Source organism: Chrysemys picta, chromosome 4 (genome assembly GCF_011386835.1).
Source record: "Chrysemys picta bellii isolate R12L10 chromosome 4, ASM1138683v2, whole genome shotgun sequence".
NCBI lineage: Eukaryota > Metazoa > Chordata > Testudines > Emydidae > Chrysemys > Chrysemys picta.
Genome location: NC_088794.1, coordinates 4340528 through 4356837, shown reverse-complemented (window position 1 = coordinate 4356837; position 16310 = coordinate 4340528). Strand labels below are relative to the sequence as shown.

The following is a 16310-nucleotide window of genomic DNA, read 5'->3' as shown; positions in this document are numbered from 1 at the left end:
TGGCAGAACGGGGACGGGATTCCCGTAGCCCCTCCCCTAGAGTCATGGCCCCCCTGCCTGGCACATGTAGCCCCTATGACTCAAGCTGTAACATCGAGCAGTGCTAGAGCCACATGTCTCAGTTTCTAGTGGCAGGAAGAGCGGTTCTGACCACAGGCTTCCTCCCCTCCCCCCCCTTCACTGCAGCTGCTCGGCGCTGGGGGAGGGAGAAAATGCCTGCGACATCAGTGATTGGATTGTGGCAGGAGACCCCAGAGCTCCATGCCACGCCCGCTGTCGGGCCAGTCAGAGCTGCGTCTCCATCCAAGCCTGGGCCTTTCTCATCAGGAGAGAACCCAGGGGTCCTGCCTCCCATCCACCGCCTCACCCCAAACATTAAACCTTTTTCCTTAGCACTCACTGGAGAGGTAGAAAACTTCCCTGTGAGATCTGTTCAATTGTTTCTTTCTCCCAGATCTAGACCCCAGAGATATGAAATGTTTAATGGGTTAAGAAGTTCTAGCTCTCTGTCCACATAACATATTTACAGATCAATCAAATCTATCTATCTATCTACCCCCATACACCCTTGTATCTATCTATAATCGTATATGACTCTGGCTTTGTCTAAACAGCACTTTTGTGAGTAAAATCTTTGTCATTCCAGGGTGTGAAAAAACAACACCCTGAACAAGAAGTTTTACCGACAAAAAGCATTGGTGTGAACAGCGCTTGATCAAAGAGATTTTCACATCTTCAATGTCAGCCCCTGCAACACACAAACAGCATGTCAGGGACATAGTCCTGCCCCCTGAATCAGAGTACATGGAGGGGCAAAATACCAGGCTAAATCAGCCCGTTGATCTGATCGGGGGCAGGAGAGCAGGCTTGAGGGGCCCATGGGTCTAATCCAGGGTGGAATGGAGGGGGAAGGATACCGAGACAAATGGGACCATCGGTGTGATCAGGATCCCACACCCAAACTTTGTCCCAGAGCCTTAGGCAGGTGAGTGTGTGGTGGGCGGAGGGAGGGAAGCAGGACATGGACATGTTTTGGGCAAACCTGCCACCCCTACATTCTTCTAACCTCAGTGGCTGGACCTAGATCTAGAGTAGAAATGAGTGGCTCCTATACACGCTTGAGAACACTATGGGTTGCTCTGGGCTGGATGGGAACGAGGCATGGCAAGACAGGGGATCTAGATAGCTGGATGAATTTGCTGCAATGGGGAATTTGGTGTAATGTGGCTAATGCCAGTCAAAAGACTGGCTTCTGTCGGAGGGAACACCCAGCACCCCCATGTTCGTCTTTATAAAATGTGTGGTATCCAATGCAACGTTTGTCATGTTGGGTGTCTTCTGAAGGCTCATGATGCACTGAGCATGGTTGTTACAGTGATGTTATAGTGAGGTTATAGGTTATAATTTCATGTATAAAGTTATGAGGCTGAAAATGTGTCCTCAAGGTGTAAAACAGGCCCAGGCAAAACTCTCCAAGAGCAGAGAGGCAGGTCACACCTCATGAGGGCGTGTATGGGAGAAACCCAGCCCAGCCTCACAGGAACAAAGGACACTGGCCTAGGCAACAACAAAAAAGTCTGTTAGACTCTCGAGGGAATCACTGCCTTTCCTTTGGTCAGTTTGGGACTGCGATGAGGTAATACTCACCTGACTCTGAAAGGGGGGGGAGCAAAGCCAAGAGGGAATAAAGGACATGATAAAAGGGAGAGACATTTGCCATGCTCGCTCGCTCTTCCACCTACATCTATGGACACTACACCAAGCAACTGAAGCGCTGATCATAGGGGAGAGCCTGGCTGAAGAGCAACCAGCCAGTCTGTGGTGAGAAGCATCTAAGTTTGTAAGGGCACTGAAAGTGTTAAGATCAGCTTAGAATGCGTTTTGCTTTTATTTCATTTGACTGACACTGACTTGTTATGCTTTGACTTATAATCAGTTAAAATCTATCTTTTGTAGTTAATACATTTGTTTGTTTGTTCTACCTGAAGCAGTGCATTTGGTTTGAAGCATGTCAGAGACTCCCCTTGGGATAACAAGCCTGGTATATATCAATTTCTTTGTTACATTGACAAACTAATATAAGCTTGCAGAGTCCAGCAGGGATAACTGGACATTGCAAGACGGAGGTTCCGAGGGTTGAGTAAACTCATAAATTGTCCACTCTCTATAACACTGAAAGAAAGAGATGCACAGCTGTTTGCTCCCCAGGTATTAATCACTTACTCTGGGTTAATTAATAAGCAAAAGTGATTTTATTAAGTATAAAAAGTAGGATTTAAGTGGTTCCAAGTAATAACAGACAGAACAAAGTAAGTTACCAAGCAAAATAAAACAAAACACACAAGTCTAAGCCTAATACATTAAGAAACTGATTACAGATGAAATCTCACCCCCAGAGATGTTCCAATAAGCTTCTTTCACAGACTGGACTTCTTCCTAGTCCTGGTCCAGCGACCACTCACATCCTCGTAGTTACTGTCCTTTGTTCCAGTTTCTTTCAGGCATCTCTTGAGCCAGCTGAAGACAAAATGGAGGGGTTTACAGGTCCTTTTATATTCTTTCATTTGTGGCCAGAAACCCCTTGTTCTCCTGAGCAAAATCACAGCAACAAGATGGAGTTTGTAGCCACCTGGGCAAGTCACATGTCCATGCATGATTCAGCTTTTTGCAGGCCGACATCATTGTTTACATGTTAATTTGAACATTCCCAGGAAAGTTCAGATGTGGATTGGTGTCTCCTAAAGTCCATTGTCAGTTAAGTATTTCTTGATTGGCCATTTCCTGAGAATAGTCCTTTCTCAAGAAGCTGACCAAATGCTTCACTGAGGCTACTTAGAATCAAACACATTGAGATACAAGCACATAGCCAATATTCATAACTTCAAATACAAAAACGATACACACATGCAGACAGCATAATCATAACCAGCAAACTACATCCTTTCTATACACACCCGACTTGACCTCCTCTATTCAAGAGCTGGGGCAACCACAGGACCCTGGTTGCAACAATAATCTATATGGTCACAGTTCATGTCAATAATGTCACAGCATGGTGGACTTGAGAGGATCTTTCAATAACCTCCTTCCACCCCACTACAAACCCAGTGGTTTCAGAGCAAGCCCCTGCAGAGAACATGGCCCTAGCTGGCACGACCCACTTCCATCTCACTGTCCCCTGGCCCCAGCCCTTCCCCATTCCCCAGTGCCCTGGGGCTAGGAGAGGCAGAGCATGAATCAGTTACTTTCTGCAGCGCCCTGGCAGGGACAGCGGGATGGGCAGAAGTGGGAGCCCCATAGCCCGCGGTGGAGCCAAGATGAAGGGGTGGGGAGATAAGGACATAGTGAGGCCGATGAGACACAGGGTGAACACAGGTGTCTTGTAATGTAGCTCCCCTCATAGAAATACGGGCCAGATGTGGTGCTGCGGTGTGTGCGTGTGCAAAAATTCATCCAAGAGCCCAGATCAGGATGGGGCTGGGAGGCAGGAGATCCCAGTGCAACATGGTCCTGCCTCCAAGCTACCTCTGCTCTGGGGGAGCTGCAAACTGGGGCCGAACTCTAAGGTCACAGAGTCCAGGTTGGGAAACTGGGAGTCACATGACCCAGACCAGTACGGAGCTGGGGCGTAGCCCATCCCGAGCAGAACGCTCCTGTTGGGAAGCAGTCGGGTGGAATCATGGAGCAGAGGCCAGGAAAAAAGGGGGTCTGGGGGATGTGACACAAAGGGGACGGGATTCCCGTAGCCCCTCCCCTAGAGTCATGGCCCCCCTGCCTCGCACATGTAGCCCCTATGACTCAAGCTGTAGCATCGGGGACCACTAGAGATGCGCATCTCAGTTTCTAGAGGCAGAAAGAGATGTTCTGACCACAGGCTTCCCCCCGCCCCCCGCTGCAGCTGCTCGGCGCTGGGGCAGGGAGAGAGCACCTCCTACGTCAGTGATGGGGGAGTGATGGGGGAGTGATGGGAGACTCCACGCCACGCCCGCTGTTGGGCCAGTCAGAGCTGCCCACGTCTGGGCCTTTCTCATCGGGAGAATTGTTTCTTCCTCCTACATCTAGACCCCAGAGATATGAAATGTTTAATGTGTTAATTTCTATCTGTCTCTCCCTATAACATATTTACAGATCATTCTAATCTATATATCTATCCATCCCCATACATCTCCCCTCTATTTATCTATCCGTCCCCATACACCCACATCTATCTATCTATCTATCTATCTATCTATCTATCTATCTATCTATCTATATGTCATCTTATATGACCCTGGCTTTGTCTACACAGCACTTTTGAGGGTAAAATTTTTGTCGTTCAGGGGTGTGAAAAAACACAGTCCCCGCAATCACAAAAGTTTTGCCAAGAAAAAGAGCCAGCGTGAACAGCGCTTGGTCAAAGAGATTTTCACCTCTTCATGTCATCCCCTGAGACCCACAAACAACATGTCAGGGGCATAGTCCTGCTCCCCGAATCAGAGTACATGGAGGGGCAAAATACCAGGCTATATCGGCCCGTCGATCTGATCGGGGGCAGGATACCAGGCTTAAAGGGCCCATGGGTGTAATCCAGAGTGGCATGGAGGGGGAAGGATACCGGGCCAAATGGGACCATCGGTCTGATCAGAGGTGGCGTGGTTGGGGTAGGATACCAGGCTAGCTGGACCCACGGGTGTGACACTGCACCCCATATTTGTCATCGTAACATTATTATGATATGATTATGGCATTATTATGATGCATTTTGTATAAGATAAGTCATGTGAGGTGTCGTTGGAAAAGTTATGATTTTCTGAATATGATTATCCTCTGTGTATGCATGTATCGTTTTTGTATCTAAATTTAGGAATATTGACTATATCTCTGTATATTTCAATCATGCTTATTCTGGGTGACACCCACAACTAGACTTTCTGGTACAACAATGAAGAAGCCGGACAGTGCTGGTGGCCCATCAGCAAAGATAATGGACTGTGGAATAACTTAACCTTCCTGTGAGCATTTTGGCCAGCCAGTAAGCAGTGGCTGCTATAACACTGCAAGGGCATGCGATTAGACCACATGTCTCTGGACTCTATCTTGGGATGTCAGTATTTTTCCACAAACTGGTCTGGGAACCAAGCTTTGAAACAAAGTGTTCCCACCCTATGCTAAAGCTATATCAGAGTGATATCATCTGGCTCTAAATTCTCCACACAAGAAGACTCCTGGAAACACCTGAGAAACAAAGACTAAACCGTGGGAAGTGCTGGACTCAGGCTAAAGGGATTTTTAGCCGGTGTATGAAAGGCCTGGGGTTTCCAAGATGTAGAGCAAATGCAGCTTGACCCTTAAGATCCTGCAGCCTGCTTGTACCATCTCCCAGGGTGAGAATCTGCTCATTCAAATCCAATCTATCTAGTATATTAAGCTTAGTTTGCATTTTTGTTTATTTGCGAGGTAAACTGCTTTGATGTCTTTGCCATCACTTACAATCACTTAAAATCTTTTGTAATGAATCAACTTGTTTTTGTTTGATCTAAACCAGTGAGCTGGAGTGAAGTGTATGGGGGCAAAGGCTGTTGCATATTCCTCTCCACATTGAGGGAGGGGGCAAAGTTTATGAGCCTTTATGAGTGCTCTGGAATGAACTCCCAGTGGTCAGCGTGGGCGACTGGGACTGGCTTGAGCTACCTCTCGCTGTGGCCGAGTTCTCGGAAACCCTCCGTCTCATGCCTACCAATAAATCTCTGGGCATGGATGAGCTGACCGTAGAGTTCTACTGTGTGTTCTGGGATGTCTTCAGCTCGGACCTTGTCACCGTCTGGGGCTAGTCCTTTGGGAGCGGAGTCCTCCCTTTGTCAGGCAGGGGAGCCGTGCTCGCTTTGCTATTGAAGAAGGGGAACCCTCTGCGACCTTCGGAATTGGCATCCCGTCTCGCTCCTCAGCATGGACTACAAAGTCGTAGTGAAGGCCATCTTGCTGCGGCTCGGGTCCGTGCTGGCGGATGGGGTCCATCTGACCAGACCTACACCATCCTAGGACGCATCATCTTTGATAATTTGTATTTGGATCAGGACCTCCTGGGACCGCTGCACTCTGCGGGCATTCAGCATTCAAGCAGTCAACCCCTCCAGCGGCTGAGGTAATTCTACCAAGAACAGGCAGGGAGACACCCAGCTAAATTGCATGAATGCTCTAATTATACAGAGACGGACACCAGCAAATCTCCCCAGCCTGGCACCCCAGAAATGCCCCGTTTTACACGGTTCAAGACCTTCTCTTGAACAGTGCAAGTTCATTAATTAGTTTGCCACTTTGTCAAAGGAAAGTGGACATGCACCAGCTTCTGTAACCTGAGCCGATTCCCCAAGCCCTCTAGACAAACTCACAGGTAAGGATAAAATGTTAAAGTCGGTTTATTAACTGCAGAAAGATAGATTTTAGTTGATTACAAGTGATAAACCCAGAGGTCAAAGTTGGTTACACAAGAAATAAAAATAGAATCGCAGTCTAAATGGTTTAATCTGTTAAATTTAGAAGATTTGAATCCAAGAACTTTTCTCACCCCACTGGTTGTTCCAGGCAGTTGACAGTTCTCTGTACACAGGCTGGATTCCCCTCTTAGCCTGGGACCAAGCTCCCCAGTTCAAAGTCTTTGTCTTCCCAATGATGTTGGGATACCGGAGGAAAGAGGCCAAGTAGTGATGTCACTGGGATTCTGGATTCTTTTTGTTCAGCCATCAACAGGGGTCTGGCCCATCCTGATGTAAATGTGTCTTGTTTCTTGCACCTTTGTTGTCACTGAAAGACTGGCTGTGAGCATTTCCCACTTACCACATATTTCACAAGCAAACATATTTCAATACTTGATAACTTCACCTACAATAATAGCACTCACCATTCAACAGGATATTAATATTCAACAGATCAAGACTTCTTAAATGATACCGCACAAGGCATGTATTGTACAAAACATTTCAGTGTCGTATCACAGTGTTGAATATGTTGGTTCTTGAGTGTTATTTTGAGGTATAGCGTGTCACACCCCGCCCCAGCTTGTAGGAGATAGAAAAGTGGATGGGAGGGCACGTTGGTATGGAGTGAGGGGGGCTCCTGGTAGAATAAATGGGCATTCAGGGTGTGGGGGTGACCCCGGCAGAATAATGAGGGGTGCAGGGAGTGGGAGTGACCCCTGGAAAAAATAATATGGATGCAGGGGGGCAGGGTCCTACCAGCAGGGGGTGCAAGAGTGAGCAGAATCCCCTGATGGTGTCAGCACAGGGGCTGCTCTGGGGGCTGTGGGAGCCTGGGGTTGGAGTCCCAGGGCAGGAAAGGGTGGATAAAATACAACGTGGGGCAACAGAGAGAGAGAAGGAAACCTCAAACCTGCTCTACAGCAGCCCAGGGTTGTCCTCCCCCACCATGCCCAATTTCCCCACCTCCCCCCAGCCTGCCCCACAGGGCCGGGGCATTGGGCTTGCTCCGGATTTACCCAGGGATCAGAACCCTGGCCTGATTCCATTGGCATCGGTGGGGTTTCTCTGTATTTATAGTGGGGTCCCTGAGAAACGAGGTGGTGGCCCCAGTGCGGCATTGGGGGAGCTGTGCTGCAGGACTCGGGGCTCGGGATGGGGCGCTCTCCCCAGGCAGGCAGTGCTGCTCCCAATGACTCGGTGCAGGGTTTGTCTCACTCTCTTTTCCTTTGCAGCCTCTCTAGCTCCTCATACCCTGGGCGGAGACCCACAGGAGGTGCATTTGAGCCAACACAGGGGTGGAACAATTGCTGGCCACAGCTTCCTGCCCAATGGCTGTGGCTGGGGGTGCAAAGAGGGGCATGAGCTCAGTGCTGGGGGAAGTGTGATGACGGCTGAGACACTCAGAACGCAGGAGACTTCGTGCGGTGTCTTGGTCACCTTCAAAGCGCGTCTCTCCCAGCAGAGGCACAGCCGAACCCCAGCTGCCGACAGGCCCCGGAGCCGAAATATACCTCAGCTCGATTCCTGAGGCAGGTGAGTGATGGGTGGGTCTCCTCAACCCCAGCTGAGATTGGGAAACTCATAGCACCAGGTCCTGTACAGACCCCTACCAAGATCAGGGCCCCCTTCATGCCGGGCACTGCACGTACCCCGACTGAGATCAGGGACCCCATCGCGCCGGGCGCTGCAGAGACCCCGACCGAGATCAGGGACCCCATTGCGCCGGGCGCTGCATGGACCCCGACCGAGATCAAGGCCCCCATCGTGCCATGGACCCTGGAAGAGATCAGAGAACCCATCGCGCCGGGCACTACACAGACCCCAACCGAGATCAGGGACCCCATCACGCCGTGCGCTGCACAAACCCTTACTGAGATCAGGGACCCCATTATGCCAGGTGCTGCAGAGACCCCGACCGAGATCAGGGCCCCCAGCGTGCCGGGCGCTCCAGAGACCCCGACCGAGATCAGGGACCCCATCGCGCCGGGCGCTGCAGGGACCCCGACCGAGATCAGGGACCCCATCGCGCCAGGCGCTGCATGGACCCCGACCGAGATCAGGGCCCCCATCGCGCCGGGCGCTGCACGGACCCCGACCGAGATCAGGGCCCCCAGCGTGCCGGGCGCTCCAGAGACCCCGACCGAGATCAGGGACCCCATCACGCCGGGCGCTGCAGGGACCCCGACCGAGATCAGGGACCCCATGGCGCCAGGCGCTGCACGGCCCCCGACCGAGATCAGGGACCCCATCGCGCCGGGCGCTGCACGGACCCCGACCGAGATCAGGGACCCCATCACGCCGGGCGCTGCACGGACCCCGACCGAGATCAGGGACCCCATCACGCCATGGACCCCGGATGAGATCAGAGAACCCATCGCGCCGGGCACTACACAGACCCCAACCGAGATCAGGGACCCCATCGCGCCGGGTGCTGCACGGACCCCGACCGAGATCAGGGACCCCATCGCGCTGAGTGCTGCACAAACCCCGGCGGAGATTGAGGACCCCGTCTCTGGGTGCTGCACAAACCATCCCAACTGAGATTGGGGCCCCCCGTAATGCTGGGCTCTGCACAGACCACCCTATTGTGATTGGGGGCCCTGTCAGACTGCGTTCTATACAGACCTCGACCAAGATTGTGGTCCCCAGTCCCTCCTGCTCTAACTCACTCGATCCCACTCCCCTCCCAGTGCGACAATAGAACTCAGCCGTCCTGACTCCCCCCGCCCAGTCCCTCCTGCTCTAACCCACTCGATCCCACTCCCCTGCCAGAGCGACCAGAGAACCCAGGAGTCCTGACTCTCAATCCCTAGAGTGCTCCAGCCACTAGACCACGCTGCCAATCAGCTTTTGATAATTAGTTGACGTAGTTGATACCTTTCATATCAGGGGCATCTTGCCATTTCAGGCTGTTTAATTTTCTATTTGCAACAAAGCAGTGGGGTAGCAGGTCGGTAGTGAGGAGTACTGGCCGGGGGGGCGGGCAGGGAACCCCAAGGCTCGGCTTGCAGGGGGTTGGGGGCTGGGCAGAACCGAGCAGTCAATATTCAAATGCATTTTTCCTGCCTGGTTCTGCTGGGGTGAGGTCAAACATTTACTGTCCCCTCCCAGTCTGAGCCGCCTACCACGACAGGATGCAGAGCTGTCACCCTTTGCTCTCCCACAGCCAGCATTGCTGTACAGCTCCAACCCAAGTGGAACACAATTGAAATCTACATTTAACACAGCATCCCTTGTGGTTAGTACGGGGAGGGACGCAGAGAGAAGGGGGAGGTGGTCAAAGCATCTGGGGCGGAAGGAAGGGGACAGGCTACCAGAGTAGATGGGCCCATGGGTCTGTTCTCGGGTGGCAGGGAGGGGGCAGGATATTGGTGGAGATTAGGGTTACCATATCTAATAAATAAAAAAAGAGGACCCTCCACGGGCCCTGGCCCCGCCCATTTCCCCACCCCTAGCCCCGCCCCAACTCCGCCCTTCCCCACCCTAACTCTGCCCCCTCCTCCCTCCTACTCCCAGCCACGGGGAAAGGGCTGCCCCAGCGCTACCGGCTTCAGGGTTTGCCGGGCAGCCCCCAGACCCTGCGCCACCAGCCGGCGGTTCCCCAGCACAGCTTGAGCCCGGGAGGGGAAGCGCCCAGCCGGGGGCGCAGGGTCTGGAGGCTGCCCGGCAAACCATGAAGCCGGTAGCGCTAGGGCTTTGGGCAACCCCTATGCCTCCAGACCCTGCGCCCCCAGCCGGGCACTTCCCCTCCCGGGCTCCGGCAGCGCAGGGTCCGGAGGCATGGGGGCTGCCTGAAGCCGGTAGCGCTCGGGCAGCTCGACTCTTAAACAGAGCCGAAGAGTCGGGGAGGAGCAGAGCCGCCATTTTCCCGGACATGTTCGGCTTTTTGGCAATTCCCCCCGGACGGGGGTTTGACTGCCAAAAAGCCGGACATGTCCGGGAAAAAGAGGACGTATGGTAACCCTAGTGGAGATGGGCCTATGGGCCTGATCCAGGGCAAAAGGGAGGGGGCAGGAACCAGGTGAGATGGGCCCAGGGTCTGTTCCGGGGCAGGGTAGGGTTTCCTGCCGTCTTTCCCAACAGCCGCAGTGTAAAGGTGGCAGCGCCAGACACTGGGGCTGATGCTGACCATGAGAAACCCAAGAAAATGACTCTCCGTCAGTGGTTAAACATAACCAAATCCACCACTCAGCGTGGCCACAAGGGGGCCCCAGCAGTTGCTACAGCAAAGCCAGTCATGCCTAGCGTGGCCCAAGCTCCCGCTGCTCTCGCTGGCTATAAAAGCCCCCACTCGCAAGCCACAGGTTGTGTGTGGCTTTCCACTGCCTACTAGTGGCCAGACCCAGCCACTGCATCAGCCCACTAATTGCGAGCCACGGATTCTGTTCACAGTGCACTGCCCCCTAGTGGCCATATCCAGCTGTGACGTGTTGGATCACAGAAACCCCCTGGGAGCTGCCACCCGATGTGCCAAGACCACTTCTACCCCTGCCTTCCCTGCCAGCTCGGGGCCCCAGCACCCTGTCTTGCTGAGCCAGACACTCCCATCTGCTCCAACACAGACCCAGGGTCTGAATTACTTGCCCCAAAGCTTCAGGTTTACCTGAAAGCAGCTAATAGAAGTGTTCCTGTCATTAACACTCAGATGCCCAACTCCCAGTGGGGTCTAAACCCAAATAAATCCCTTTTACCCTGTATAAAGCTTATGCAGGGCAAACTCATAAATTGTTCACCCTCTATAACACTGATAGAGAGATATGGGGGAGGGATAGCTCAGTGGTTTGAGCATTGGCCTACTAAACCCAGGGTTGTAAGTTCAATCCTTGAGGGAGCCCACTTAGGGATCTGGGGCAAAATCAGTACTTGGTCCTGCTAGTGAAGGCAGGGGGCTGGACTTGATGACCTTTCAGGGTCCCTTCCAGTTCTAGGAGATGGGATATCTCCATTAAATTATAAAAAAAAAAAAAATTAAATAAAAAAATTATAAATTAGGCACAGTTGTTTGCTCCCCCAGGTATTAATACATACTCTGAGTTAATTAATAAGTAAAAAGTGATTTTATTAAGTATAAAAAGTAGGATTTAAGTGGTTCCAAGTAGTAACAGACAGAATAAAGTAAGTCACCAAGCAAAATAAAATAAAATGAGCAAACCTATGTCTAATCAAACTGAATACAGATAATCTCACCCTCAGAGATGCTTCAGTAAGTTTTTTCCTCAGACTGGACCCCTTCCAGGCCTGGGCACAATTCTTTCCCCTGGTACAGCTCTTGTTCCAGCTCAGGGGGTAGCTAGGGGATTCTTCATGATGGCTCCTCCCTTTTGTTCTCTTCCACCACTTTATATATCTTTTGCATAAGGCGGGAACCCTTTGTCCCTCTCTGGATTCCCACCCCCTCCTTCTCAATGGAAAGACACCAGGTTAAAGATGGATTCCAGTTCAGGTGACATGATCACATGTCATTGCAAGACTTTATTGCCCACTTGCCAGCACACACATATACAGAAAGACTTACAGGTAAAACGCATCCATCTGCAGACAGTTGTCCTGGTTAATGGGAGTCATCAAGATTCCAGACCACCATTAATGGCCCACATAATTACAATAGGCCCTCAGAGTTATATTTCACATTTCTAGTTTCAGATACAAGACTGGTACATTTACAAAAATAGGATGATCACACTCAGTAGATGATAAGCTTTGTAATGATACCTTACAAGAGACCTTTCGCATGAAGCATATTCCAGTTACATTATATTCACTCATTAGCATATTTTTATAAAACAATGTAGAATGCACAACGTCACAGCAGCCACAACCTCGGCTCACGAATTGTAAGCCACAGAATCTGTCCCCATTGCACCCTCCTTTAATGGCCCCATTGAGGAAATGCAATGACCCATTATTATATTGCACTCTGTAGAGTGGGCATGTGATATTCTACCTCCTCTTCATAGTTCGTGCTGGTATTACAACATCTGGGAAACAGGGAGGGGAGGGAATTGACGCAAATTAGATAATCTGTAATCAAACATGCAAATGAGGCACCAGGTCATTTGTGTAATGCCACCAGAGTTCCTAGAGCCCAGACTTTCTGTAGGTGTGCTATAGAACATGGCTGATGTCATGGATGGTAAGTGGATGTCTCTGTTGCTACAACAGAGTTAACCAATGGAACTGCCTGCCACTGGATTGTCACTAATTCTGGATCTCTCTGTGTCTCCCCCTCTAGGAGAGTTCAGAGGCCGACGGCCCCTCCTGGGTGGGGGAACACATCACATCAGCCATGCCCAGATTCGGTGCCTTCATCCCCCTCCTCCTCTTCATCTTCCCTGGGACCTCCTCCCATTGTCACACAGGTACAGCCAATGAATGCAAGAAGCATGTGGCCTTCGTGCCCGGGCACAGCTTGGTAGGAAGGGGCATCGATGTGACCACGATGGCCAGGAAGGAGGCCGATCTCGTCGACAGCAGCGACTGGCAGCGTCCAGACGGCACCTGCACCCTGTGTGAGAACCAACTGCAGGGAGGGCAGTCACAGAAGCTGCCGCTGGCTGCGGTGGACTGGAGGGTCGACATCTCCTGCCACCAGAATCTGAGCAGCTCGGTGCAGCAGTCGGCGATGGGCATGATGGAGTCGGCAGCGTCCGCGGTGCAGAACGACTGGAAGGTGGGGCTGGACGTGCCTGTGAAGCCCAAGGTTAATGTCCAGGTGGCGCTGGCCGGATCACATTCCAAACTGGCCAATTTCCTGCTAGACCACACGCGGATGGACAAATACAGCTTCATGAGCCACGAGGTGTCCTGTGGCTATTACAGGTGAGAGCCAGCCTGGGTCAGTAGGATCACAGCAACACCACAAAGTGACACAGGGCCTTTCCCTCTAGTGGGCCCTGGTTCCCATCCAGCCCCAGGACAGGAGACTAGATGGTTTAGGGAAGTGGGGAATGGGACATGGGGCCTTTCCCCTCTAGGGGGCACCAGCTGACATCTGGGCTGGCCAGCTATGGGGGATTTTCTTGTCCTGTGTGTCAGGACAGCCCGGCGACCTGCCGTGGCCAGAGCGGGGGACGTCTGTCAGAACTATCAAGCAGCTGGCAGTATCCCCAGAAGGTCGTGAGGTTCAGCAGACAGGGTGGCTGCTTTGAGTAGGAGCCACCTGCTTAGATCCTTACTTGTGGGTTGTCTGGGGCCTTAGGACACAGAGCTAATGACCTCAGCTGACTCACCGAGCTGAACACACTCCTCACCTTGTGTCCCTGACCAGGTTCCGGGTCAGCGAAAAGCCCCCACTCACCAGCCATTTCACTCTGGCGCTGGAGAACCTCCCGGGCCAGTACGACAGCAAATCGAAGGTGGAGTACCAGCAGCTAATCAGCAACTACGGCACCCACTACATGTCCCAGCTGCAGCTGGGGGGCCGGGCGCGGGACGTGACGGCCGTGCGGGTCTGCGAAGCAGCATTGAGCAGCTTGACCGACGACGAGATCAAGGACTGCTTGAGCATGGAGGCAGCCGTGAGTATCGGAACAGGCTCGGTCAAGGGTGGGAACAGCAAGTGCGAGGAGGAGAAGAAGAAGGGGAAGGTCCAGGGGAGCTTCCATGAGACGTATCGGGAGCGCCACGTGGAGGTGGAGGGAGGAGAGAGCACGACTGATGTGCTCTTCTCCGGCAGTGATGCCAGGGTCTTCTCGGCCTGGATTGAGAGTCTCAAAGGGAACCCTGGCCCGGTGTCCTATTCGCTGCAACCCATCCACAACTTGCTGGAGCAGGACGACCCCAAGCGAGAGGCGCTGAGGCGGGCAGTCAGTGAGTACATCCGTGAGAGGGCCCTGTGGAGGAATTGCACCCGAAGCTGCCCTCGGGGGACTCAACGCAGCGCCCACGACCCCTGCTCCTGCGTCTGCCTCGGGGATACCATGACCAACACCATGTGCTGCTCGCGGGAGCGCGGCCTGGGGAAGCTGATGGTCACAGTGCAGAAGGCCAGTGACCTGTGGGGGGATTACTTTACTGCTACGGATGCCTTCGTCAAGGTCTTATTTGAGAGAAGGGAGATCCGGACTAGCACCATCTTGAACAACAACAATCCCGTCTGGAACCTCACCTTGGACTTCAATACCGTCCACCTCACCAGCACCAGCAAGATGCGCATAGAGGTCTGGGATGAGGACAACTGGTACCATGACTTGCTCGGAGGCTGCGACATCCCGCTGGAGGCTGGGGGGCCCCACCAGAAGGATTGCTACATGAAACACGGCCGCATCTGGTTTCAGTACAGCCTGCGCTGCGGGCCCCACCTCGGGGGTCGGAGCTGCCTCAACTATGTCTCCCAGCCACCCCAGCTGGGAACAGCTAAGGGGAATAAGGTGGAGGCCTTCTGGTGAGCCCCTGATTGGCGAGGGGCATGGATGTGCATTGGTCACTAGCGCTCCCTGTCCCCCAGAGCATTTCGTAGTTCCCGCTCTGCTGACACTACTGAGCTTCATGCTGTCACTCCTGCTCGGGAATCGGTGTCTCCGATGCCCGTAAGAAATGTCTGCTCCTGTGGCCTGATATCCTCGCAGCTCCCTCTGGGAAAACATCCCACCATGAACCGCCCGTTCCGGAACCATCAGACCAGTGTGTGCAATGATTCCAGCCATCCAATGTATCCATCTAACCAACAAACCACAACCTGTACCTACTGTATCCAACTTATCTGCCCCCCACATCCAGCCAACTGCCAACCAACCAACCAACCAACCAATTGTTGCATTTAGTTTATTCAACGTATTCAACCAGTAAACCGCCAACTGGATTTAGTGTATCCAATGTATCCAACCAACCTATGAAAGAACGTGTGCAGTGCATCTACCATATCCATCCCTCCAACCAACCAATGAATATATCTAGTGCATCCACCGTATCCTTCCCTCCAACCAACCAATGCATATATCCAGTGCATCCAACGTATGCAACAAACCAACCAATGAATGTATCCAATGTATCCAAACGACCAATGAATTTATCTAGAACATCCAATATAAAAAACCAGCCAGCCTGCCAGCCAATGAATCTGTTTAGGATGTCCACTGTAACCAGCCAACCAACAAACGTATTTAGCGTATCCAGCCAACCTGCCAACCAGTGCATCCAATGCATCCAATGTATCCATCCAGCCAACCAACCAGTGTATGTACCTAGTGCATCTGGTGTATCCACCCAACTAACGTCTTAGGTACATCCAACCAACGTGTAGCCAGTGCAACCAACCAACCAATGAGTATCAAGTACATCCAGTCAACCCATATGTGCTGGCAGTGCAACTCATCCACCACCCCACGTATCCATCCACCCACTGTAATTACCTGTCTAGTGCACCCAGCTGAAAAGAGATCATCGGGAGCAAAGCTCCGCCCCCGTCCTATTGTGGCATCAGGGACTAACCCTCTGCAGAAACCCGAAAATACTCCAGCGATGGACAAGTTCTAAACACGCAGTGGATGGGCTGGGCTCCTGGAGGGAGGATTCATTAGGGGGCTGTTTCCTAGCTGTCATTACTGGTGCTTTCCACAATTATCCAGCAGCTCTGGGGTACATTATCTCATCCTGAAGGTGCAGGCCCCACCCACCATCCAGCTGGATGTTCCATGCTCAGATGATCAACAGAGATGATGCTATATCACTTGCCATTGGTAGGATTCAGAGTTAACACCCCCGAGGACGTGCCAGAGGGCTATCGGTTCAGGCTGGAAGCAGGCTCCTTGCACCTTTGCATCTCCACCAGAAAATTATTTGCTTCTGGGAGGATTCCAGCTCTCTGGATCTTTGCAAATGTATCTCCTTGCTTCAATAAATATTTGTGAAAGCAAA

General features: G+C 52.2%; 1 protein-coding gene across 3 annotated transcripts in view; it reads left to right on the top strand.

The window, feature by feature from the left end:
- The window catches only part of LOC101936998 (perforin-1-like), a 23906-nt gene extending 7596 nt beyond the window's left edge, over positions 1–16310 (top strand). Inside the window, exons 1-3 of one of the 3 annotated variants that reach the window (XM_005294068.5) lie at positions 7766–7988; positions 12688–13274; positions 13723–16310. In XM_005294068.5, coding sequence (XP_005294125.2) covers positions 12742–13274; positions 13723–14842 — 1653 coding nt within the window. In that variant the 5' untranslated portion in view covers positions 7766–7988; positions 12688–12741 and the 3' untranslated portion in view covers positions 14843–16310. Of the gene's footprint in view, positions 1–7765; positions 7989–9571; positions 9694–12687; positions 13275–13722 lie in introns of those variants that run through there. The other 2 variants (XM_065591211.1, XM_065591212.1) reach the window with 2 other exon arrangements.